This window comes from Aspergillus costaricaensis (assembly GCF_003184835.1).
Source record: "Aspergillus costaricaensis CBS 115574 unplaced genomic scaffold BO79scaffold_68, whole genome shotgun sequence".
In the NCBI taxonomy this organism is placed as follows: Eukaryota; Fungi; Ascomycota; class Eurotiomycetes; order Eurotiales; family Aspergillaceae; genus Aspergillus; species Aspergillus costaricensis.
Window position 1 is genome coordinate 1 of NW_020291868.1, and position 20,249 is coordinate 20,249.

Genomic DNA, 20,249 nt, shown 5'->3' on the forward strand with positions numbered 1-20,249 from the left:
CGGTTGAACCATACCTCCTTTCGTTTGTCTTTATTTGAATCTCCCTTTCTATTGTCAAGTCTTCCTTTTGTGATTCCCCTTACTTTCGTTATCGTCGTCCTTGGCGCCTTTCGCGTGTGTCCTTTATTAGATCGATCTCGACATCAACCCTGGCTTCAGTCGTCGTCGGATTGCGTCCCTTCGTTCCGTGGTTAGGCAGCGTCAATCGCGCCTCTAGTTGTGGTTCAGGAGATACCTAATTCCAGTCTAACGGTCCATTGCTTTTTTCCACAACCACCGCGTACTGGCTGATCCGATCGCTTCTTTCCCATTTTGATCGACTATCATGGCTCCTCCGCCGCGCTTGCGCATTCTGTCAGGTTAGTGCTCAGCCGCTGCCCAGAAAACCACACCATCTATCGTCATTTCCCGACAACCCTTGTTCTTGGATGATTTGCTGGTCCACTCGGTCGCTGCCATCCAAGAGACTCCTAGACTACGTTGAATTTAAACACCATCATGGGTCGTCTGCTAACGCGGGTCTGTTTAGTGGGCAGCAATGCCATCTCGGCGTTCCTTTCCTGGAGGCTCCAGGCGACAACCTCCTGCGACGTGACACTGGTCTGGAAATCGGGCTACGAGGCAGTTTCTCAATACGGCGTGTCTTTCAAGTATGGCTGGTCGCTCATTCTCATAACATGGCAAGGTTCTGACGGGGAATGATTAGGTCGAAAGCGTTCGGAAATGAACGGTTTAAGCCACGCCATGGTGAGTTCTGTCCCTTTGTCACACATCCGTCGCTCGTGTGCTGATTAGAATCATACGATAGTTGTTCGGACACCCGAAGAAGCAGCATCACGAGAGAACGCATACGACTATGTAATCCTCTGCGTCAAGGCTCTGCCCGATGTCTATGACCTGGCCGCGGTAATAGAGTCCGTTGTGACCCCTCAGCACACCTGCATCTTGGTCAACACAACCAACACCCTCGGTGTCGAATCGCATTTGGAACAACGGTTCCCCACAAACGTCGTTCTTTCGCTTGTATCGGGCGTCGAAATCACTCAGATCGGAGCCAGCGAGTTTGAGCACCTGAACTCATCGGAAATATGGGTCGGTGCCACGAATCAGAACTCCAACGTTCCCTCTTCCATCCAGACCGACATGGCTGCGGCGCTAGCGATGACTCTGAGTTCGGGCCAGGTGGATTGCAAAGTATCGAAGAATATCAGACAAGAACAGTTTGAACGTATTATAGGGTGAATTATCCTCCTGTGTGCTTACGAGGATATCGAGTTTTTGCTAACTACAGCATTTCTAGTCCGATCGCCTTCTACCCCGCCAGCGTTATGTTTGATTCTGGAAATGTACAGCAATTATTAGAAAAAGTCGGCGTGCGTCAGCTGATATCGGACGTGATCGACGAACTCCTCGATTTGGCGAAAGCACACGGTTGCTCTTTTCCCAGCGACTTTAACCAAAAGACCATGGAGAAAATGACGACCATCCAGACACCAAACACTATGTACCAGGATTTCCAGGCTCGGCGTCCCATGGAGATTGAGACGTATCTCGGTTCTCCCATCAAATTGGCAACGGAGTCCAATGTCAAACTCCCACGCGTCGAGACCCTCTATGCAATGCTGCACCATATCAATGCCACTAATCTGAGCAAACCTCGTGACTCTCCCCCTCCGGCCCTGGCTCAGCCTCCGCCCCGGGTGTCTTCGGTTCCTCCCCCCAGAAATGGTCCTATGCGCCCGCCTCCCGGACGGTCGAGTTCCGCCATGATGATGCCCCCACCGAGACGTGGACCTCCGATGCCTGGAATGTCGCGACCACCAAGCGCTCAGCCCCCGGCTGGCGGGCCTAGGATGCCTCGTGAACCGTCTCTGGAAGGCCTTGAGGAGTTCAGTCATCTGGTCGTTTATGATGATGCGGGTGATCAGGGTATGCCTGCAAATGGTGCTAATGGTTATCCGGACGTTCCGCCAGGCCCCGGACCATCTGGACTGGCTTTGAGAGAACGCGAGCTGGCCATTCGCCAGCGGGAGTTGCAGCTTCGAGAGCAAGAGATGCATATGCGTCGTGGTCCCCGCAGACCTCCGCCTTCCAAGGCGGCTTCTTTCGATGAGGAGGACGAGGACGATTACTTCGATCCCATGGATACTAGCTTGGTCCCCCAGATCGACCCCGACAACGTTGATATGCTTAGTATCACATCAAAGAGGACAAAGAAATTTCCCAGTGCTAGTCAGATCCGCAAGAACCCCGAGCTCCTTTCGAGCACTGGCCCGGGTGGTGGCGGCGGTGGTGGTAGAACAGGGACGTTCAGCCGCTACTTTGGAGGAAACAGGAAGCGCGCCAGTGACCGTATCATGCAGGAAATTCCTGGCCTCCATGACTCTCTCCTAGACAACCCTATGATGGCTTACTCGTCGAACCGGTACGGGTCTGTTGACCGAAACCAAATGGCTGCTGGTTCCCGGACCAACTCGATGACTACCAGCCGAATGGGCGACTACCCTCCTCATCCGTACCCGCAAAGCAGGAGGAATAGCCATTCTCCTGCCGCTCCTTTCGGTGGTCCTCCTGGTCCGCGAATGGGCCGCCCAGCGACTGCCCAAGACCAGAACTTTGGCCCACCTCATGGGCCTCCGAACGGCGGCCACCCGTCGCCTCCGGGACACATGCGAGCGCCAGTCCCTCGCCATCCTCCTGGGCATGGCAATGCGGTAGGTCCGCAGCAGGTTGAACAACAAATTGGGGTGAGCAAACCGTATCCCGCCAAGGGCACTCCCAAGCATAGAAGTCTGACAGGAAGTGCGAGCGCCAGCGCGGAGAGTGGTGACAGCGGGGCTAGTGCCAACCTCGATTCCGAGACCTCTGCCCATAGCAGCCAGATCAGCCTCGGCGCGCAGCCAGCTGCAGCGCCCGTTCATTGAGTCGCGAAGCCCGTCCTTCCTTCGTCTCTCTTTCGAAGTCGCTGAGCACATGCCTTGGCGCTGACTGCTATGGACACGACTGGTTTCGTTAACGTCTCCATCTTTTCCCTTTTCCAGTCGGGTGGGTGATTTCCATGCTTTTGGGACGCCCTTAACCCGTATTGCTTTTGCTTTTCTATAAAGGATATACTTTTAATGAGATGCTTTGGCAAGGAGGGTGGGCACAGACTCCATGTCAATTGTCTGTTGTTTGCGGCTTTCTTACATATACACCAAGGGACATAGGGGCTTTCACTTTCTCACTTTCTCGTTTGATGATTTCCACTACGGAGTGGTCGGGCGGGCGCGTGCGTGCGTGCATGCATGATTGTTGCATGTGGTGATTTGCCTTGACTTTGATTATCTCTTTTTCTTTTTCCTCTCAAGTTGCACGGCATTCTCGAACATTAATGAGCATGAGCATGAAGCTCCACCAGATAAATACGTTTTTTTTGACTTTCCACAGCTATACCACCGACGTTCATTGCCAGACACACACCATACATGCCTTGTTTCTGCAAGACCCAGTGTTGTACACTACCTAGCTCGGCGCATCGTCCTATTGTCTATTCCCTACCATCTCCGCTGCTTTGTTTGACACGCATGCCCTCCTTTGACTTGATTTCCTTGGCCGTCTCCTTCCATAGCTGTTCTGTGCTGTTCTGTATGGGCTCTGGCGCGAACATCCCACCACCCTGTCATCTTTCTCATTCATGGTCCGGTTTCTGGCGCATAAAAAGAGCAAGGGGTTGATTTATTCTGTTGATTGATTGATTTGATTTGGCTGGGTTCATGTTCCTACCGGGTGTTAGTGAGAGGAACTGCGTCGGGAATGTCGGCGCGGCAACTGCTCCATTGATTAGAACATGTTGACAATAAACGAGACTTAATCGGTTGGAACAGTAATAGTATAACTTGTATGATGAATGGAATAGTTTGATGGTATACAATGATAGTTGTGATTGTTGCCGGAGACACATGCACGTGACCTACATGACCGCGGGGGTAAACAAATCCCCTCTATCTGCAGCTTCTCCCATTACCTTCTCTAACACATCACCATTACAACTCACCTCACCGAGTACACCCAACCAACCCAATATAGCCTTCAACATACTATCGATAAGGAACAACAATGCCCTCCCACCAATACACCCACTCCCAATCCCTCCCCCGACACTCCATCCTCCCCGCCTCCACCACCGCCGGCCCTTCCTCCTCCATGGGCAGCTCCTCCATGTCCATGGCCAAGACGCGCCAGTACACCAACCTGCATAATCAACTCGAGCAACTGAACGCTAATCTCCGAGACACGGAGAATCTGCTCAGGATGACAGCCGTGCAGGCCGAGGATATGCGTTTCCTGGGCGGGTATGTTGGTGCATTGTTTATGGGGTCTGCGAAGGTGTTGGGAGAGGAGGGTGTTAAGGGGGATAGTGCTGGTGATGAGGAAAAGAGAGAGGGTTGAGAGGAGAAGATATTTGGGGTGTCTGAAAACCTTTCTTCATGGATGTGTTATGAATTTATTGGCACAAGGGTATTGGTAAAGTGAGTGTTTAACAATTCTCTATTGACTCTCTCTCGTTCTATTTGCTAACTATGAGATTCTCTACAGGTAGTCCGCCATCTCAGCTATCGACTACGAACCCTCCACCGAGAATGATAGCCGGCTCATCGATATTGTGGTGCTCATAGCTGGCGTGGGAGAGTCAGTCAGTCAGCAACATGCACAGGAAACAAACGCCCAGAGGGTATATGGTATACTCACCTCAGCGTGCCCACACCACCCGCTTCCAAAATCAGCGCCGTCTCCGTCAACGGCTTCCCGGTCCACCGCATCGCAAACGCACGCAGGATATGTCCGTGAGCCACGACGAGAACATCGCCCTTGCCCGTGGAAGAAGCAGAGTCGCCGTCGAAACAGGGCTTGTGGAACTTTTCTCTGATCTCTGCGATCACTGCGTCCAGACGCTTGATCACGTCTTCGGGGGATCTAGTGGCACCGATGTCAGTTAGCTTAGCTGTTCAATACCACCACCATCACCATACTCCATAACGCAATCATTATTATAAGAGGAAAAGGGATAGATAGGATAACATACTCTCCCCCAGGACACCCATCCCTCCAAATATCCCACTCCCCCTCCCCCCTCTCCCTCCTCATCTCCCGAATCTGCTTACTAGTCAACCCCTCATACTCCCCATAATCCCACTCCCTAACGGCCTCCGTAACCTGCACCCTCGCCTCCGTACGTATCGGCTCTTCGTCCTCAGACTTCCGCGCCTCATTCCAGGGTAATCTCTCCCTGCATCCGATTTCGAGTAGTTCGAGGGTCCGTTGGGCCCGTGCGCGCGGCGATACATACCTACATCATCACCCACACACCATCAGTATCTCAATTCACACGCCATCCATTCATGTCATCACGAATACAAAAAAGATAGGGTGGTGGTGTCATACACATGAACCAACTTCCTCGGCACAATCAACCGATCATTCCCGACCAACGCCTTCCCCGTGGCTTTTATCCGTTTCTCGCCGTTTTCGGTCAGTGGGAGGTCCGTCGTGCCTGTGTGTCGGCCGTTCAGGGACCAGGAGGTCTCGCCGTGGCGGATTATGAAGCAGCGGGGGGTCATTTTTCTTTGTTCTTATTTCTTGGGTTTTTTGGGGGGCGGAAGAGGGGAGATTGGGTGGGTGTGTAGGTGTGTTGTAGGGATTGAGAAGGTGAGGCTTATGGGGGATTGATTGACTTGGTGGTAGTGGTGAGTAGTGGGGAGGGTAAGTTGTGCTGGCTGGCTGGCTGGTTGCGTCATAGGTTTTGGGGTCGGTGAGTGAGATGGGATCTTGGGGGTCTTTGCTTGTTCGGTCTTATCGATAGGGTGGGGGTTCCGGGTGTGGATGGGCTGGCTGTCTATGTTGCAACGGAGGTGTTCGTTTCTTTTGTTTGCTTGTAACATGGAGGGGGGATTCTGCTGGTATGTGATCCTACTGGCTACTGGCTCACATCTGAGTCAATCTGAAGCAGCAGTCCTAATCAAAATAATCGCAACATTTGATAATACACTGTCATGCTAAGAGGCACTGGCCCAAGACACATCCCAGGCATCTAGTTATTATCCTTATCATTTAGTACGCTTTTTATCCTCCAGATGTTCCCTTCCCTACCAGTGCCTCCCAGAAAGCGACATGTTAAATAGCAACCGAACCATCACGCCAAAGGAAACAAGGAAACCGAAGACGAAAAACCTGCGATAAAATTCAACTCAATTTCTCCTGCTACATACTGTTCCGGCGAGCACAGGCCCAATCATCTAGGCCATGTAAGTGCTCGAGTCAACGCCGCCCTCGGGGTATTCACTAGTACTCATTAGCTTCGTTCACATGCTCGTAAACATCGGTCTGTACTTACGGAAGGGCAACCTCGAAGCGCTTCTCAATATCCTTGAGCACCTTCTCGTCATCCTCGGTGCTGACGAAGGAGATCGACAGACCCTTGGTACCGAAACGACCCGCACGACCGACACGGTGCAGGTAGGAGTCAGCATCAGCCGGCAAGTCGTAGTTGATGGCAAGGTTGATACGCTCAATATCGATACCACGTCCGAACACGTCAGTGGCGACACAGATACGCTTGTTGAATTCCTTGAACTCCTTGTAGCGTTTGATACTACCAACCGTTAGTGCATAGCCAACGACATGGGCAACGAGTATTCTTACCGCTCCTCCTGGCTGACACCAGAGTGCACCGCGATACTGGGGAAGTTGCACTCGCGCAACAGCTTGTCGAGCTCATTCGCACGCAGGGTGCTCTTAACGAAGATGATAACCTGGTTGAACTCCAGGCTGTCCAGGAGCTCGTTCAGCTTGCGGTTCTTCTCCGCTTCGCTGAGCTTGATGTAGTATTGCTGCAGACCGTGCAGCGTAAGCTTCGTGTCGTCATCGACGTAGACCTCGAGAGGGTTCCTCATGAACTTCTTGCACACGGGGCGGATATCCTGAGAAAGAGTGGCACTGAACATCATGACCTGCTTGTCGGCAGGGGTGGCACGGAAAATCTCCTGGACATCACGACGCATGTCTATAACAAATCATCAGTACAACGTAAGATAACCTGACGCAAATAAACTCACCAATCTGGTCCAGCATCTTATCACACTCATCGAGAACGAAAGCCTTGACGTTGCGCAGAGAAAGCTTCTTGTCGCGGACCAAGGCGTTCAGACGACCGGGAGTACCGACGACAATGTTGGGGTAGGACTCCTTGTTGGAGAGCAACTCAACGTCCTTCTGGATGGGGGTACCTCCGTAGAAGACGGCAGTCTTGACATCGGGAAGGTACTTGCTGAAACGAGCGTACTCGTTCTTGATCTGGTATGCCAACTCGCGGGTGTGGCACATAACAAGGATAGAGCACTCGCCAGGAACCGGCTCCAGCTGGTGCAGGGTGGTCAAAACGAAGACCGCGGTCTTTCCGAGACCAGACTTGGCCTGGCAGAGAACATCGACGTTCAGGATAGCGGTAGGAATGCAGACTTGCTGGACTGTAGTGAGGCGGAACCGTATGTTAGACTTGTACTCGACCCATAAGTTTTGAGAAAGAGAAAAAGCAATTCGCGTCGCAGCGTCCGTCCATCCCCGAGGTTTTGAGTCCGAAGGGATGCATTATAGTCCCGTATGTTCTTCCACCAATCAACAAAAGTCAAATGAACTTGCACACAGTCGAAATTTGTGTCAGCTGCAGTAAGACATCTTGTTCAGAGCTCTTTTCCGCAGGCGGCAGGAGGACGGCTGCAATTCAGAGAACGGTGGAGAAGCGTCCGACCCGTTTTCTTCGGAAGCAAACCACGATTCGTTCAGAATCTCTGCAGGCGAACAAACCAATCTGTGGTATCCCCTGAGCATGGTGTTGCCGTAATTCACCAGAGTAAAGTGAAGCAAACAAGCATAAGGCTGTAGATGCACTACTGCCGCAGGGCGACTCGTCTTATGTATGACGCGAAACAGACATCCTCATGCCGCCCGCAAGCGGAGGCGAAATGGGCGCCCCAGAACGACTATGGATTTTCCCCCGCGGAGATGGACGGACGTTGGAACATGGAGCAATGGAGGGAGCTTTGGGAAAGAATACGTGATAGACTAACCCTCCGATGGATGTTCGAAACCGCAATCGGTGATGGCACGTAGGAGTTCCTCTTTGAGCAAAAAGTCGCGGAAACCGGTCGAATGAATACCGACGTAACTACCCTTCTTGTCCGGACGGCCGCCAGAAACCGTCAAGTCGCCCTTCTTAGCCTCTCCGTTAGAGGCGGGGGCAGCGGTGGTGGCCGCCGCGTCAGTGGTCTGAAGCTCCTCGTCGGAGTAGTCGATGAGATCCTCTTCGTGAGACATGGTGATGGATGGTGTTGATCAAGGAAGTATTCGAGAAAACTCTGTTGTTGTCGCGTCTTATCCCAAGGCAATCGAGCCTGGGTAGATGTCGTTAAGATTAAAACGGGGGGTGAAAAGCTATGCAAGCCGAATATCTAGTTCGAAGACGATGCGAAATCCTCCTCGTAACTGTTGTGAGATGAATTGAGGATGGGAAAGGTCGAAGCGCGAAGGAAGACGATGGAGATGAAGAGAAGGTTGTCGACGCGCGAAGGGATGGAAGCGGCTGAGCCTCCGAGATCCCAGTCACGTGAATCGAGTCCATTAGTCACCGGCGGCCAACTTCCTTGCCGCATCGGGTTAGTGCCGGACGGCTGCTCGAGAAGCTTAGACTCCCCCGCTGCCTCCATGTGAATTAATTTCTTTTCACATACTTCAGGTGATTACATGCCTCTCCATCATGGCTAAAGCCAAAGCAAAGGGCAAGAAAGATTCTGCTGGTGGTGCGCACAGCCACATTCGCGCACGGATCGATTATCTCTACAACGCGGCCACCTTTCTACAAACAATAGGGAAACCATCCCCGCAAAAGCTGTCCGCCAGTCAACAAAACGATCAAATGGATGAAGCAGAAGATGGCGCCAAATTGCAAGGAACGGAGCGCATAGTACCGCAGATGGTGGAACCTGATGTTTCACCGGCAAATGAGCCGACTAGTCCATCGACGACACAGCGACTGCCTCAACTCTCTCGAGTCTATATGTCGCAAATGCGCGGTGTCTCTCTCAAGTCACAGCTCCGACTACCCATCGACGTCAAGAGGTCTTTCTGCAAGCGCTGCGACACGTTTCTGATTCCTGGAGTAACCTGCACGCAGGACATCAGAAACGCCAGCCGCGGCTGCAAGAAGCCATGGGCGGATGTTCTAGTTGTCTGTTGTTCTACGTGTGGGACGGAAAAGCGCTTCCCTCAAACGGACAAGCGGAGCAAGAAGTTGTCTGAGCGGCGGAAAGAAGCGCCCAAGGAGGAGCAAAAGGATGAAGTGATGGCGGGTGCTTGACCACATATCACGAATATCCGTTATCCCACCTTACATCTGCCCTGCATCGTCAGTCGCCTACCCTCAATTTGCAGCGGATGCGAAGTAGCCCACCCTCATGGATCGATCGGTTCTGGCTGTTGACCTATCTACAGTCTTTGGGACCGGAAACGATATCCACCGGTATGAGGGGGCGAGGGCGAAGAGGCTTCTACGCAGCAAAACAACCTCCGTGTACCCTGGTGTAAACATGTATGGCACCACAAGTCGGGAGATGGATGAGCACTGGGCGCGCGCCACACGCAGCAGGTTCGATAGTATCTGGCGCAGGAGATGAAATGTCCGCCACATATCGACAAGGCCTTGGAGGCGCAGAAATGCATTGAGAAATTCAACGAAAGAAGGACAATATATTTACATACAACACTTGCCGCTGAAGCTTCCACATCCGGGTATCCTCCTGGGCATATCAGGCGGTGACTGATCAAAAGGGAACATGCTTCAGGCTGCCTGATGGTTAGGTTGTCAACCGGTATTGACAGAGCCATGGTACAGGTTGCTTTCGGCAGCTGACATTCAATAACAGATTTCAACGAACATAAACGCAGGTGATATCATCGCAAATGGATTCCGCTCAGTCAAAACAAAACAGACAGGATAGATGCTCGTCGGGGAATCGAAACATGATAGAAGAACAGCGGCGTCATCAACTTCGTAGAGTGAACACGTGAATCATGAGATGAGAGGGAGTCGCACTCCAAGTAGACGATAAATGCAGAGGTATACCAACGCTATCAACACCTTATTACCCCGGCAATTTAGGGTAGTTTTGGAAGCCAATAATAGCCGCGAGGCCGATATCCCGATCTTTAAACAGCAGTCCTCTCCAAATACACAGACGAAGGTAAAAGAGCAAAAAGCAACCCTTGCCTCTGCGATGAGAATCAGAATCAGCATGAAGAACGTTGGGCAGCATAGTTATAATAACACAAGGTCCGCGAGGACACAACTGGTTTATGAACACATATTTGTTCGTCGGTCGAGCACAGTGTGGCTCGTCCGTCGTTTTGTGGATAGGTTTTTCTTTTGCAATGACCGTCATCGACCTCCGAGGTCGCAGTGAAGGTTAGACGAGTAACGGGGCGTATAAGCAACCGTGGGGTCGTCAACCGATAAAGGAAATTCGAATGTAGGGAAGCCTCCGGGGCAGAATGACTATGTAATGGCGCTAGGGTAATCCGAGTAGAAAGAAAGGTTTGAGGGTTGAAGTTCGAGAGTATATGGTGTGTTGGAGTGTGGACAGGAACATATCGCGAGGGTTGGCATCTCAGTGTCTCCGGCGGGCGGCTTGATCCAGGCGTTGATCGAGACCTTCTATACGTCCACGATACGCTTTCACGATTTCTCTAATATGCCCGATCTTCGCAAGCTCATTCTCCAAGTCGTCAATTGAGGCTAAAATGGAACGGGTACGGGCAATCTCGGCATCAGCATTGCGAATGACGTTGCCGGCGCGATCGTAAGTGCTTTGGATAGATATCTGCATTTGCTCTTCCAGCTACTATGTGTTAGTGTCGGAATATTAGGCGATCATCAGGAGAGGTATTGAAGGGAAGCAATGCTAGCCAGGGCCACTGTAGCAGACAATATCAAAGGGAGAACAACGGAACAGCAGAGGAGTGGACCTCCAACGGCATGTAGAGAATGATGAAGAAAGCGCAGCACCTACATCATCAAGGCGATTGCGAATCTGTTGTTGCAAACCATCCAACTGCTGCGATAGCGCCCGTAGGCTCATAGGATCCAGAATTAAACGACCGTGGCTGCTGGCGGCACTGGCGGCGCGCGAACTGGAGTTGCTGGTGCGTCCGGTCCCTCGGCCCCTGGAAACACCATTGGCACCGTGGCCGCCCTGCAGCGCTATTTGTTGTTGTTGCCTCAGAATTTGGATCTCGGAGGAGGTGAGGCCAAGCGAAGTGTCGGGAATCGAGGCTGATACGGACATTTGGTCCCGGCAGAGACATGCTCCTACCGCGACAACAGTCTAGGAAGCGCCGGTCGATCTCGTGGTGGGGAGATTGAACGAACCGAAGTTCATGATGAGAACCGATATGCGCAGGTGAGGGAGATCTCGTGAACGAGCGTCTGAGAGGGGAAGTATAAGAAGAGCCGGGAGAAAAGGAGGGAAGAGAGAAATGTCGTAGGTGAAAACAGGCAAGGATAGACACGACCCGTGGGATGAGATGGAGGGGGGGGGGAGGGAAGAAGGGAAAGAGGAAACAGATCAAGACCCGGTCAATGGACGGAGTCTTGTCAGTTCCCGAAGTGGATGATAATCCCGTTGAGAGAAATAATTAAGGTATCATTGGAAGTCAAATGAGGGAAGCCAGAGAGGGGACAAGGCTCGATAATTGGATCGTTGGTGACAGAGAAAAAGGAACGAAGAAAGTAGCCCCCGTGAGTCGGTCGGGGGTTACACTGACGGGCGACAATGCTATTGACTTGATCTTCAAGGAGGAGCCTGGCACGAGCGATTCAAGAAGGACGGGCCAGTGGTCAGCCTCGGAAGTTGGCTGGAATGTGGAGGAGGAGGAGGAGCGAGCAAAAATTGTCGCGGGCGAGAATACAAGGAAGAGAGAGGTTGTACTAGTTAGTAGGAGGATAGTGTAGATAGAAAAGATGGAGGTGCGGGAACCCGTTCGGAGGGGAAACAGAAATGACAAGGTTGAACAGGAAGAAGCAACGATGAAAATGATAAGATTCAGGACAGTTGGTGAGTAGACCAGGCCGTGGGGGTCTTTTTATGCACCGTATCTCATTCTACAGACGTTCCTGTTCTCCTCATTGACCCTTGGGTACCTGAATCTTGGAGAGGAGGTACTTGTGTTGGTGTAGTAGCAGCACTCGGGGTGACCTTCTATACCGAACAATATCCTGACCGACACGGGAAAGATTGACTGATGCGATATACTTAATTCCACTGACTTGCAATCGCACTGACAATCAACTCAGGATATAGTACTACACCAATCGATCAATCCATTTGAAGGAGAGAGTCAACCAGGATCATCCGATTGTTGGACGAACGGCAGTGTTGGAAAGAAAGGGAGGGAGCGTGACCCCCAAACAGGCAAGGAACTCTCTCAACTTCGCCCGCCCGCAATTTTGACGGCATCGCGTCCTTCTCCAAACGCTCTTCTCCCACTCCACCGTTCCTCCCCTCTCAGACACCCAATCATCTTGTTACCACCTTCATATTATCCTACTCGAATCCTTCTACCGAGGCGACTCCTAATCTCCAATCAATTTCCCCTCAAGCCCTATCTGTGCTCTGCGTCCGTACAGCTGACAAAAGCACCTCACCAACCGTCTCCTCCGAATTGCCGCACCAAGCGCTTCTTCAACCGCCATCGACGACGCCGGCATCCACACACCCCATACTTCAGGCCGACTACTGGGCCTCCTCGTTATTCGGCAAAAGGAAAGAGTAAGACTCGTTGCGCTGCCCAACCCGTGAGGCTTGAGCCTTGCGCCCTAGGTTGTCGTGACCTTGATATTATTGGTCTTGGGTCAAGGTTCCGCAGCTACAGTCGGCTTCGCGAATCCGCTGCGCCCGTGGTTGGCTTTCCCATGCAGCTTGGTTAGCTATTAGCCTGTGAGCACCTTTCTTTCTCATTCCCCATAGCTTAGTCTGCTGCAGGAGCTTCCTGATGGCCATACAGCCTCCGGAGCTCGTCATACCCAAGCCTGCCCCCTCATCCCCGACATTTCAAGATCCATATTACACAGAACTACATTGATACGTGAGATTGGATCTGACTGACTGACATTAAGAAATCAAATCATTTAGTACCCACATAGTGCCTAAACAGACAGCCGGAACAATATCCATTCCCGTGGAGTAATTGACGCCCTATCCATCCACCTCACACCTCAAATCACCCTCCCCAACCCATCACCCACCATGCCCAAAGACAAAGAACGCAGCTTAAACCCGGCGGCGCAACAACGCAAACTCGACAAACAAAAAAGTCTCAAAAAAGGCAAAGCCGAAGCGCAAGCCCGACGAAACGAGAAACTAGCGCGTCGCAACCCCGAGCGCATCCAACGACAAATCAACGACCTCAAAGCATTCGAAGAATCGGGACAAAAGCTACGACCCCGCGATCAGGAGCTTCTGGAAGCCCTGGAACGTGATCTGCGCGCCGTGCAGAAGGCCAGAGAAGCGTTGGGCGATAAGGCACCCAAATTCGACAACTTTGAATCTAGACGAGGCGGTCAGCACCGTGGGCGCGGGGATGCTGCAGTCTTAGGCAAACGCAGGCGAGATGGCGGCGACGGCAACCGGTTTAGGCACGATGGTGATGACGGGAGTAGTAGTAGCGACGAGACAGATGAGGAGGTGAGAAGGATACCCATGCCGAGGGATACGCCTCCGCCTATCCCGCGACAGTATCGGAAAGGAGGGCCAGGAGGAGAGGCTGCAGGTGGTGGTCGGGGCCCGCACGCTCTTCCGGCGAAACCGCCCGTCGTTGAGGCGAAGACTGTGTACGAGGCCAAGCCGGAGATCAGGAATCTCCGACAAGAGGCGATCAATAAGTTCGTTCCTGCAGCTGTCAGGGTCAAACAGGAAGCTATACGGGGACAAGGCAAGCTCTTGGAACCAGAGGAGATGGATCGGCTGGAGCAAGCAGGGTATAATGCCGGACCTGCAGAAGGCGAGGAGAAAGCTTCGTCAGCTGCACCAGATGATGACGACGCTCAACGCAGACTCGAAGAAGAGGAGAGGCGGTTCAGTCAGGAACTTCGGTCTGTGCAGATCGAAGAGGTGGAGGATGAGGAAGCATAATAATCAATCACTTCTTCTTCCACCGTGACCTGACTCGTGCCCCGTCACCCCATGATTAGGATCTTACGAGGCGTTAGTCGGATCTCAAATCAATGTACCTATAACTCGATGCGATACGAAAAAAATTAAACATCAAATTTCAAAATCACCCGTCCATCGACAGTTGAATTTCCAAACAAGCTATTTTTGGTCACGAGTTAACTTCGGACATATGCACCAATTTGAAATATTGGAGTGAGATGACAAAATTCAAAGCAAAGCCTGCCATTGCAGAACTTATGAGAGAAAACCCAATTGGTATGTACACAGGAGCCCTTCCCATACCATATGTAGCCCATGAATCACCAAATAAACACCAACCGTGAAACACCATTAGAATGGGGGTGGAAAGGAAATGTGAGGTTCAAAAGAGTGTGGCAGAGGATATCTTGGGGAAAGGCCGTGGTAAAAAGGCTCGAATCATCAAAAGCTGAATCAGAATCGCGTCGAATCACCAAGGTGTCTTTCAGTAGCAGTAATCCAAACGGGGGGATGTCAAATGTAATATCTGTACAAGTCGAGAAGTGAAGTGAAGATCAAACAACAGGGGCATCACGGCATTAGAGAACAAAGGAAAGTGAAGATCTTGGTGAGATAGGATTAACGACAATGCGGCGCAACAAAATGCATCCACGTCCCATGACTGGCATGGTCAACGTTGGTCTTTGAGATAATCCACCAGCCGTAACTCCGGAATATGTTTCGACTATTAATAGTAGATATGGTGAGGTGAGGAGATGTCCTCAAGGGAGATACCCAAAAGCCTACTGCAGCTACTCCCGTGGATCAACCAGCAAGAAGCACGCAGTTACTATGTGTATGAGAAATGGTGGCAATATCTGAATGTCGCCCGGGTGAAAAGCGCGATTGGAATCACCTCAGGTTGCGGATAACTTTTCTTCCCCGGGCCAAGAAGGGACTGGGCATCTCGTCCCTCTCGGGATCCCAAACAGCTGGAGAATCGCGCTCTGTCGGTTTCAGCCCGGTGCGGGGATCACTCGCACACCGCTTGATTTCGTCGATGGGACGGCCGCCGGCACGCGCCTGTGCCAATTCAACCAAGGTTCGACCGCCCATGTTGCGTTGCATGACGGCTTTGTACATCTCCTCCCCGCATCCGTTCGCCTTTGAGGCTAATTGCTTGATGCCTGTCTTGCGCGTGGGTGAGCCAGCATCGGCAGCCAGATTTGCTGATGATGGGATCTTGGACAAACGTCGGTGAGGCGATCGTGATTTGGCTTCCCTCTGCTGGTTGTCTCCAGATCCACCAGATGACATCTGCGGCAGTCTTGACCCATTGGTGGGAAAGATGGGAGGCTGGGTGCTCAGCTTCTGCATGAAAGCAGCGGTGTTCTGACGGAGAAGGGGCCTGGGCGGAGCCTTGAAGGGATCAGGCTTGACCTTGGGGCGTGTTGGAGAAGGTAAATCGGGGATGTCATCTTCATCATCAGAGTAAGCAAGGGTAGGTTCCCACTTCGTGCGGTTTTTCTCGGCCTCCGCGAAGATGTTCTTGCCGGAATGGGTCCCAGATGTCCGACGCGGGGACAAAGAGAGTGATGCAATGGAGATAGGGGAAGGCTCGGCCATCTGGACATCCATAGGCGATTCGACCACGGTTTTTGAGCGGTTGAAGGGGGTGCGAGTTTCCTTCCGTTGTGCCTTGCTTGCAGCAGGTGATTCCAGCGATAGATTGCTGATGTCAGTACCAGAAGGCTGTTCGGTGTCGTTGTTGCTCATGGAGAGCCGGGAGTCGTCGCTAGACTCCTCGCGAACAACCATAGTTCGCTTTTGCTTCTCTACCTCAATCGCAACTCGCTCCTGAACTTCGCACTCAAATCTCTTGCGGAGCTTTTCTATCTCGTTCTGCACTTGACGATCAATTTCAAGTCTGGCTTTCACTTCCCACTCGCGGCGCACCGTATTCTCAAGCTCAACTTTCATTTGTTGTTTTTCTTTCTCGAGTTTGGCGTAGGCCTGCTCAATGTCCCGAACCTTTTGCAAGGCGCTCTCTTCACGCTTGCGGAGTGTCCTGGACAAATCGGTAATTTCCTTCTCTTTGCGCATCAAGCGGATGATCGGCAAATTGATGAGGGCAGCAGTATCGGGACGGTGGTCCGGGTTGACTCGCAGACAGTTTGCGATGACGTTCTTTAGCTCGGGCGAGTAGAATTCGGGTAGAGGAGCGAATTTCCCTTCACGAATCCGCTGAACAAGTTGGATATGGGTTCTGGCATTGAAAGGCGGCTCCCGCTGACAGAGCTCGTACATGATGCAGCCGACCGCCCAAATATCGGAGCGCAGGGTGTACTTCTCGGCCGCGCATATTTCGGGAGACATGTAGAATGGTGTTCCGACATAAGTAGAGGCGAAATCGTGCGAGTTCATCAGTTTGGACAGGCCAAAGTCACCCAGTTTGACCGTGTTGTCGCTTCCGAGGAAGATGTTCTCCGGCTTAAGATCACGATGAAGGATAGTCATCTGGGCTTGCTTTCCTTTGAGACCCGAAGGCTTGGGCGCAGGACCCAGTATGTTTGACCCGACATCGACAGGATCTGAGCCGTAGTGACAACGGTACAGAGCCGTCACCAACTGCGAGAGGATGCGCCACACAAATTCCTCTTCCGCGTACTTATTCGTCTTCTTGAGGTTTTTAATGACCATGCTCAGATCGCCACCGCCGCAGTACTCCATGTAGAGATACAAGTCCTGGGACGCCTTGAGGTGTTCGCGATGGTAGTAGGCGACGATGTTTGGGTGTCTGAGAGAGCTTAAAATGTTGAACTCGGCCGTGAGCTGCTCTCGCTCTTTCTGGGACATCTTGATGTAATTGATTTCCTTTCGGCATAGGATCTGTATCATTATGTGCATAAGCAAGATGCCATATTGTAACGGGGACTCGCTGACTTACAAAGCCATCTGTCTTCCGCCGAACTTTGCGAATGATCCCGAAGGAACCGCAACCTAAACACAAGCTTGTTAGCCCAGTGTATATTGGTAGAATGAATATATCCAGAGAGAGGCCAATTACCAATCTTCTCTAGCACCTCATACTTATCAGCCTCCGCCAATGCAATTGCCATTGTGGCTATTGGGTGAATCCGGCCGCTGATAAGGAGGTAGAGGATGGAGGTAAAGTCGGAAGGAGATGTGAAAGGAGAGATGAGGGGTGTCCTATTGCATTTATGGACCGAGGCTGTGTGACTGAAAACCTGCTGGGTTAGTAGACGACGTGGTGGGAGTGGCACATGTAGTTGAGTTGTAGATTCAAGAAGTAGACATGCAAGAAGGTAGAAACGCTGGATGTTTGGGTGCAGGGCTGTTGCTAAGCAACGCATCCTGCCAAAGCCCTTTCCTGCATGCAGCAGGCGGTCGGATAGTAGGCGGTAAGCACAGTTGCATCACGGATGACTGGATCACTGGTGCCATCACTTCACAGGAATGCACTGGCCTCATCTGCATGGAATATCGGATAATTCTGGTGGATACATTGTTGACCAAGACGTTCACCACAAGATCTAGCGATGATATATCTGCAAGGAGAGTAAATATTCGATGGATATCTGTCTACTATATCCTTCCAAGGGAGGCTCTCCTTTCGAAAGTGGCAACCGCGGCCCCACGTGATCTCGGCTTATCGATAAGATGATGGCATCGGCAGCCATTCGAGTCCCGCCTTTCGGACTTTCGGCATCTGTCAACGTTCGCCTCCAGGACACTGTGACGGCATCGCCATTATGACGGAAGAACCGAAGGTCCTCCGGAAGGACCAGCTCGAGGTCAGCTTGCACAATGAGAAGAAACTGATTAAGGAGGGGGCAATCAAAGACGACAATCCTCTGGACCTTAGCGAGCCGTTTCGCGAGCTATGCAATGCTTGTCGTAAGGGGGATCTCAAAGTTTGTCAAGAGAAGATTACAGAGGGAGTCAATATTAACGCCCGTGATCCCTATGACTACACCCCCTTGATTCTGGTAAGTGGACTCGCTGTGGGAACTATGGAAATAGTCCGCCTTGCTGACTGAACCGTGCAATAGGCGAGTCTCTGCGGTCATTACGAAGTTGTGCAGCTGCTCCTCGAGTCCGGTGCTCTATGCGAGCGTGACACATTTCAGGGTGAGAGGTACGTTACTATCAAAATGCTTCTACTTCATGAATATCGATTGCTCACAATTGAATATCTATAGATGTCTATATAATGCATTGAACGACCGTATACGGAACCTGTTATTGGAGTATGATTATTCGAAATCCACGGATCCACTTCAGCCTCTGGCCGCGCATATCACTTCTCTCCTTACTCGTGAAACTCCGATAACGTCAGACATTGTTGTCACGGCAGCTGATGAATCCCTACACCTTCACAAGTTTATTTTGGCTGCACGGTCGCCGTACTTTCATCGAAAGTTGGAGTCTGCCCCTGATACGTCAACATGGAGACTTCCAAATACGATTCCACCAGAGGCTTTTGGAACAGCAATCAAATATCTCTATTTCGGAGAAGCCCCTCGGGACTTGAGAAGCGGCCCCGGCACGGGATTTACGGAATCGGAAGTTTTCGCGGGCATCGACAAGATAGCCAAGCATCTAGAGATCAATACCCTTGTGGATAGTATACTTGACAGTGGAGATAGGAGGCTTGCCAGACAGAGACGCACCATGGAAGTTGCGAAAGGACGAGACCAACTAGAGGAGTGGTTCCGGGCGAATGTGCTTAAGCATAAAGTGACGGTAGAGACAGCAAAGGCAGACGATATCAAGTGGGACAGGGACAATGCCATTTATGCCGATGTTTTTCTCCGAGCTGATGAACTCCCTGAGGACGACGAGGATGTTGTGGGGGCATCTGAGCCGACTGAGGCCGAACACGGCCGCTCCAATGGATCTGGCAGACGCGAACCGATGTCTACTCTGTTCCCTTGTCATCGGGCAATGCTTCTGCGATCGGAGTTCTTTCAAACCATGTTCGCCTCCCCCTTCAGGGAAGCCCATATGAAGGATCACCTCAATGTCATCAGCGTGGACTGCTCCCCGGATGTCCTTGAGATTGTACTGACCTTCCTTTATACGGAGCGGGCTGACTTTCCGCTCGATATTGCGGTCGATGTTCTCTTCGCATCGGACATGCTGTTTATTGAAAAGCTTAAAACAAAGGCAGCCATTGTCATCAGTACACTGGGTAGTGGCAACATGTCACAGGCGGAAGCTGCCAGGACACGCGGGACCAAGGAAGAGGATGATCTAGATATTTATGCCATCATTAAGGCTGCGTGGTTGACCCGTGTTCAGCGACTCGAAGAGTTTGCTGCACGATACCTCGCGTACCGGTTGGAAGCTCACATTGACTCGCCTGAGTTTGCAGAACTTATCCAAGAGTCGGCGTCCCGCATCCAGTCCCGACAGGAAACGGACTCCATCGAACTGTTGGATGATATCCGCTTCTACCTGGGTGAGCGATTCAGGCTGCGGTTCGATGACGCGGGTATCGATGAAATGATGGAGCCCACGCAGCCGGTGGCTGATGGTGTTGAGGTCAACGGAGACGTTGAAAAGGTCACAGAGGGAGTGGAGGCAATCCAACTTTCAAAGGAAGGCTCTGGGGATAGAACGAGCGTGGCAGTTCCGCCAGAACAGGCCGCTTTGAAGGCACAGGAGCAGCCACTCATCCGTACACTGGATGGTGAGGTCGCGGTCGACGAGTTCGACCAAGATGCGATTAACTATCAGATCCTGATGGAGAAGCTCGACAGGATCTTAGAGAACTTGAACCTTGACGCCTAGAGCCTGGCAGTGAGCCAGATGAACTGACGATTGATGACTTCTACAGGCGATATATATTGGACAGTATATAGCACACATATATAGAAGGACTGGATACGTTGCATGAATGACTTTTGTATAGTTCCTACATGGCTCAATGAGCTATGTCCCAGTCTATGGGGATACATGACGCTGCAACAACATACAAACATTGCGATCTTAACAGAACAATGA

At 51.7% G+C, this 20,249-nt stretch overlaps 10 protein-coding genes across 10 annotated transcripts; 6 read left to right on the forward strand and 4 right to left on the reverse strand.

The window, feature by feature from the left end:
* BO79DRAFT_74135 (ketopantoate reductase family protein) lies at positions 1-3,024 on the forward strand. The gene is made up of 5 exons (XM_025689678.1): positions 1-359; positions 530-650; positions 707-747; positions 809-1,238; positions 1,301-3,024. Exons 1-5 carry the CDS (start codon positions 326-328, stop codon positions 2,922-2,924), a joined length of 2,250 nt encoding a protein of 749 aa, XP_025533805.1. The 5' UTR covers positions 1-325; the 3' UTR covers positions 2,925-3,024.
* A 363-nt stretch (positions 3,025-3,387) lies between these two features.
* On the forward strand, positions 3,388-3,809 carry BO79DRAFT_74115 (uncharacterized protein). The gene has a single exon (XM_025689677.1). The coding sequence runs from the start codon at positions 3,468-3,470 to the stop codon at positions 3,714-3,716; it is 249 nt and encodes an 82-aa protein (XP_025533806.1). The 5' UTR covers positions 3,388-3,467; the 3' UTR covers positions 3,717-3,809.
* A 289-nt stretch (positions 3,810-4,098) lies between these two features.
* Positions 4,099-4,431, forward strand: BO79DRAFT_162044 (DASH complex subunit HSK3 family protein; the record flags this gene model as incomplete). Its single annotated transcript, XM_025679051.1, has 1 exon — positions 4,099-4,431. One exon carries the CDS (start codon positions 4,099-4,101, stop codon positions 4,429-4,431), a length of 333 nt encoding a protein of 110 aa, XP_025533807.1.
* A 160-nt stretch (positions 4,432-4,591) lies between these two features.
* BO79DRAFT_291520 (histidine phosphatase family protein) lies at positions 4,592-5,717 on the reverse strand (the record flags this gene model as incomplete). Its single annotated transcript, XM_025689010.1, has 4 exons — positions 5,425-5,717; positions 5,066-5,329; positions 4,732-4,956; positions 4,592-4,658 (listed from the first exon to the last, which is right to left on the reverse strand). The coding sequence occupies exons 1-4, from the start codon at positions 5,598-5,600 to the stop codon at positions 4,592-4,594; spliced, it is 732 nt and encodes a 243-aa protein (XP_025533808.1). The 5' UTR covers positions 5,601-5,717.
* A 291-nt stretch (positions 5,718-6,008) lies between these two features.
* On the reverse strand, positions 6,009-8,568 carry BO79DRAFT_212164 (ATP-dependent RNA helicase SUB2). The gene is made up of 5 exons (XM_025683153.1): positions 8,106-8,568; positions 7,095-7,505; positions 6,682-7,042; positions 6,374-6,631; positions 6,009-6,321 (listed from the first exon to the last, which is right to left on the reverse strand). The coding sequence occupies exons 1-5, from the start codon at positions 8,350-8,352 to the stop codon at positions 6,276-6,278; spliced, it is 1,323 nt and encodes a 440-aa protein (XP_025533809.1). The 5' UTR covers positions 8,353-8,568; the 3' UTR covers positions 6,009-6,275.
* A 223-nt stretch (positions 8,569-8,791) lies between these two features.
* Positions 8,792-9,866, forward strand: BO79DRAFT_249109 (ribonuclease P Rpr2/Rpp21/SNM1 subunit; the record flags this gene model as incomplete). Its single annotated transcript, XM_025685755.1, has 2 exons — positions 8,792-9,383; positions 9,526-9,866. The coding sequence occupies 2 exons, from the start codon at positions 8,792-8,794 to the stop codon at positions 9,705-9,707; spliced, it is 774 nt and encodes a 257-aa protein (XP_025533810.1). The 3' UTR covers positions 9,708-9,866.
* A 729-nt stretch (positions 9,867-10,595) lies between these two features.
* Positions 10,596-11,558, reverse strand: BO79DRAFT_74170 (uncharacterized protein). The gene is made up of 2 exons (XM_025689679.1): positions 11,100-11,558; positions 10,596-10,928 (listed from the first exon to the last, which is right to left on the reverse strand). Exons 1-2 carry the CDS (start codon positions 11,373-11,375, stop codon positions 10,698-10,700), a joined length of 507 nt encoding a protein of 168 aa, XP_025533811.1. The 5' UTR covers positions 11,376-11,558; the 3' UTR covers positions 10,596-10,697.
* A 1,442-nt stretch (positions 11,559-13,000) lies between these two features.
* Positions 13,001-14,335, forward strand: BO79DRAFT_74197 (WW domain binding protein 11). The gene is made up of 2 exons (XM_025689680.1): positions 13,001-13,025; positions 13,221-14,335. Exon 2 carries the CDS (start codon positions 13,335-13,337, stop codon positions 14,217-14,219), a length of 885 nt encoding a protein of 294 aa, XP_025533812.1. The 5' UTR covers positions 13,001-13,025; positions 13,221-13,334; the 3' UTR covers positions 14,220-14,335.
* Positions 14,336-15,131: 796 nt separating this feature from the next.
* On the reverse strand, positions 15,132-17,338 carry nimA (serine/threonine protein kinase nimA; the record flags this gene model as incomplete). Its single annotated transcript, XM_025679054.1, has 3 exons — positions 15,132-17,108; positions 17,167-17,219; positions 17,287-17,338. 3 exons carry the CDS (start codon positions 17,336-17,338, stop codon positions 15,132-15,134), a joined length of 2,082 nt encoding a protein of 693 aa, XP_025533813.1.
* A 625-nt stretch (positions 17,339-17,963) lies between these two features.
* Positions 17,964-20,138, forward strand: BO79DRAFT_183890 (ankyrin repeat and BTB/POZ domain protein). The gene is made up of 3 exons (XM_025680293.1): positions 17,964-18,229; positions 18,293-18,378; positions 18,443-20,138. Exons 1-3 carry the CDS (start codon positions 17,993-17,995, stop codon positions 20,034-20,036), a joined length of 1,917 nt encoding a protein of 638 aa, XP_025533814.1. The 5' UTR covers positions 17,964-17,992; the 3' UTR covers positions 20,037-20,138.
* Positions 20,139-20,249: the final 111 nt, after the last annotated feature.

Coding starts and splice junctions, on each gene's coding strand:
- BO79DRAFT_74115 (XM_025689677.1), top strand. CDS start 3,468: ATGCCTTGTTTCTGCAAGACCCAGTGTTGTACACTACCTAGCTCGGCG.
- BO79DRAFT_212164 (XM_025683153.1), bottom strand. CDS start 8,352: ATGTCTCACGAAGAGGATCTCATCGACTACTCCGACGAGGAGCTTCAG. Junction 7,506..8,105: donor TTTCGAACATCCATCGGAGG/GTTAGTCTATCA, acceptor GCCTCACTACAG/TCCAGCAAGTCTGCATTCCT. Junction 6,632..6,681: donor GGTGTCAGCCAGGAGGAGCG/GTAAGAATACTC, acceptor AACGGTTGGTAG/TATCAAACGCTACAAGGAGT.
- BO79DRAFT_74170 (XM_025689679.1), bottom strand. CDS start 11,375: ATGTCCGTATCAGCCTCGATTCCCGACACTTCGCTTGGCCTCACCTCC. Junction 10,929..11,099: donor TTCGCAATCGCCTTGATGAT/GTAGGTGCTGCG, acceptor AACACATAGTAG/CTGGAAGAGCAAATGCAGAT.
- BO79DRAFT_74197 (XM_025689680.1), top strand. CDS start 13,335: ATGCCCAAAGACAAAGAACGCAGCTTAAACCCGGCGGCGCAACAACGC.
- BO79DRAFT_183890 (XM_025680293.1), top strand. CDS start 17,993: ATGACGGAAGAACCGAAGGTCCTCCGGAAGGACCAGCTCGAGGTCAGC. Junction 18,230..18,292: donor ACTACACCCCCTTGATTCTG/GTAAGTGGACTC, acceptor ACCGTGCAATAG/GCGAGTCTCTGCGGTCATTA. Junction 18,379..18,442: donor GACACATTTCAGGGTGAGAG/GTACGTTACTAT, acceptor GAATATCTATAG/ATGTCTATATAATGCATTGA.
- BO79DRAFT_74135 (XM_025689678.1), top strand. CDS start 326: ATGGCTCCTCCGCCGCGCTTGCGCATTCTGTCAG. Junction 651..706: donor CAATACGGCGTGTCTTTCAA/GTATGGCTGGTC, acceptor GGGAATGATTAG/GTCGAAAGCGTTCGGAAATG. Junction 748..808: donor ACGGTTTAAGCCACGCCATG/GTGAGTTCTGTC, acceptor ATCATACGATAG/TTGTTCGGACACCCGAAGAA.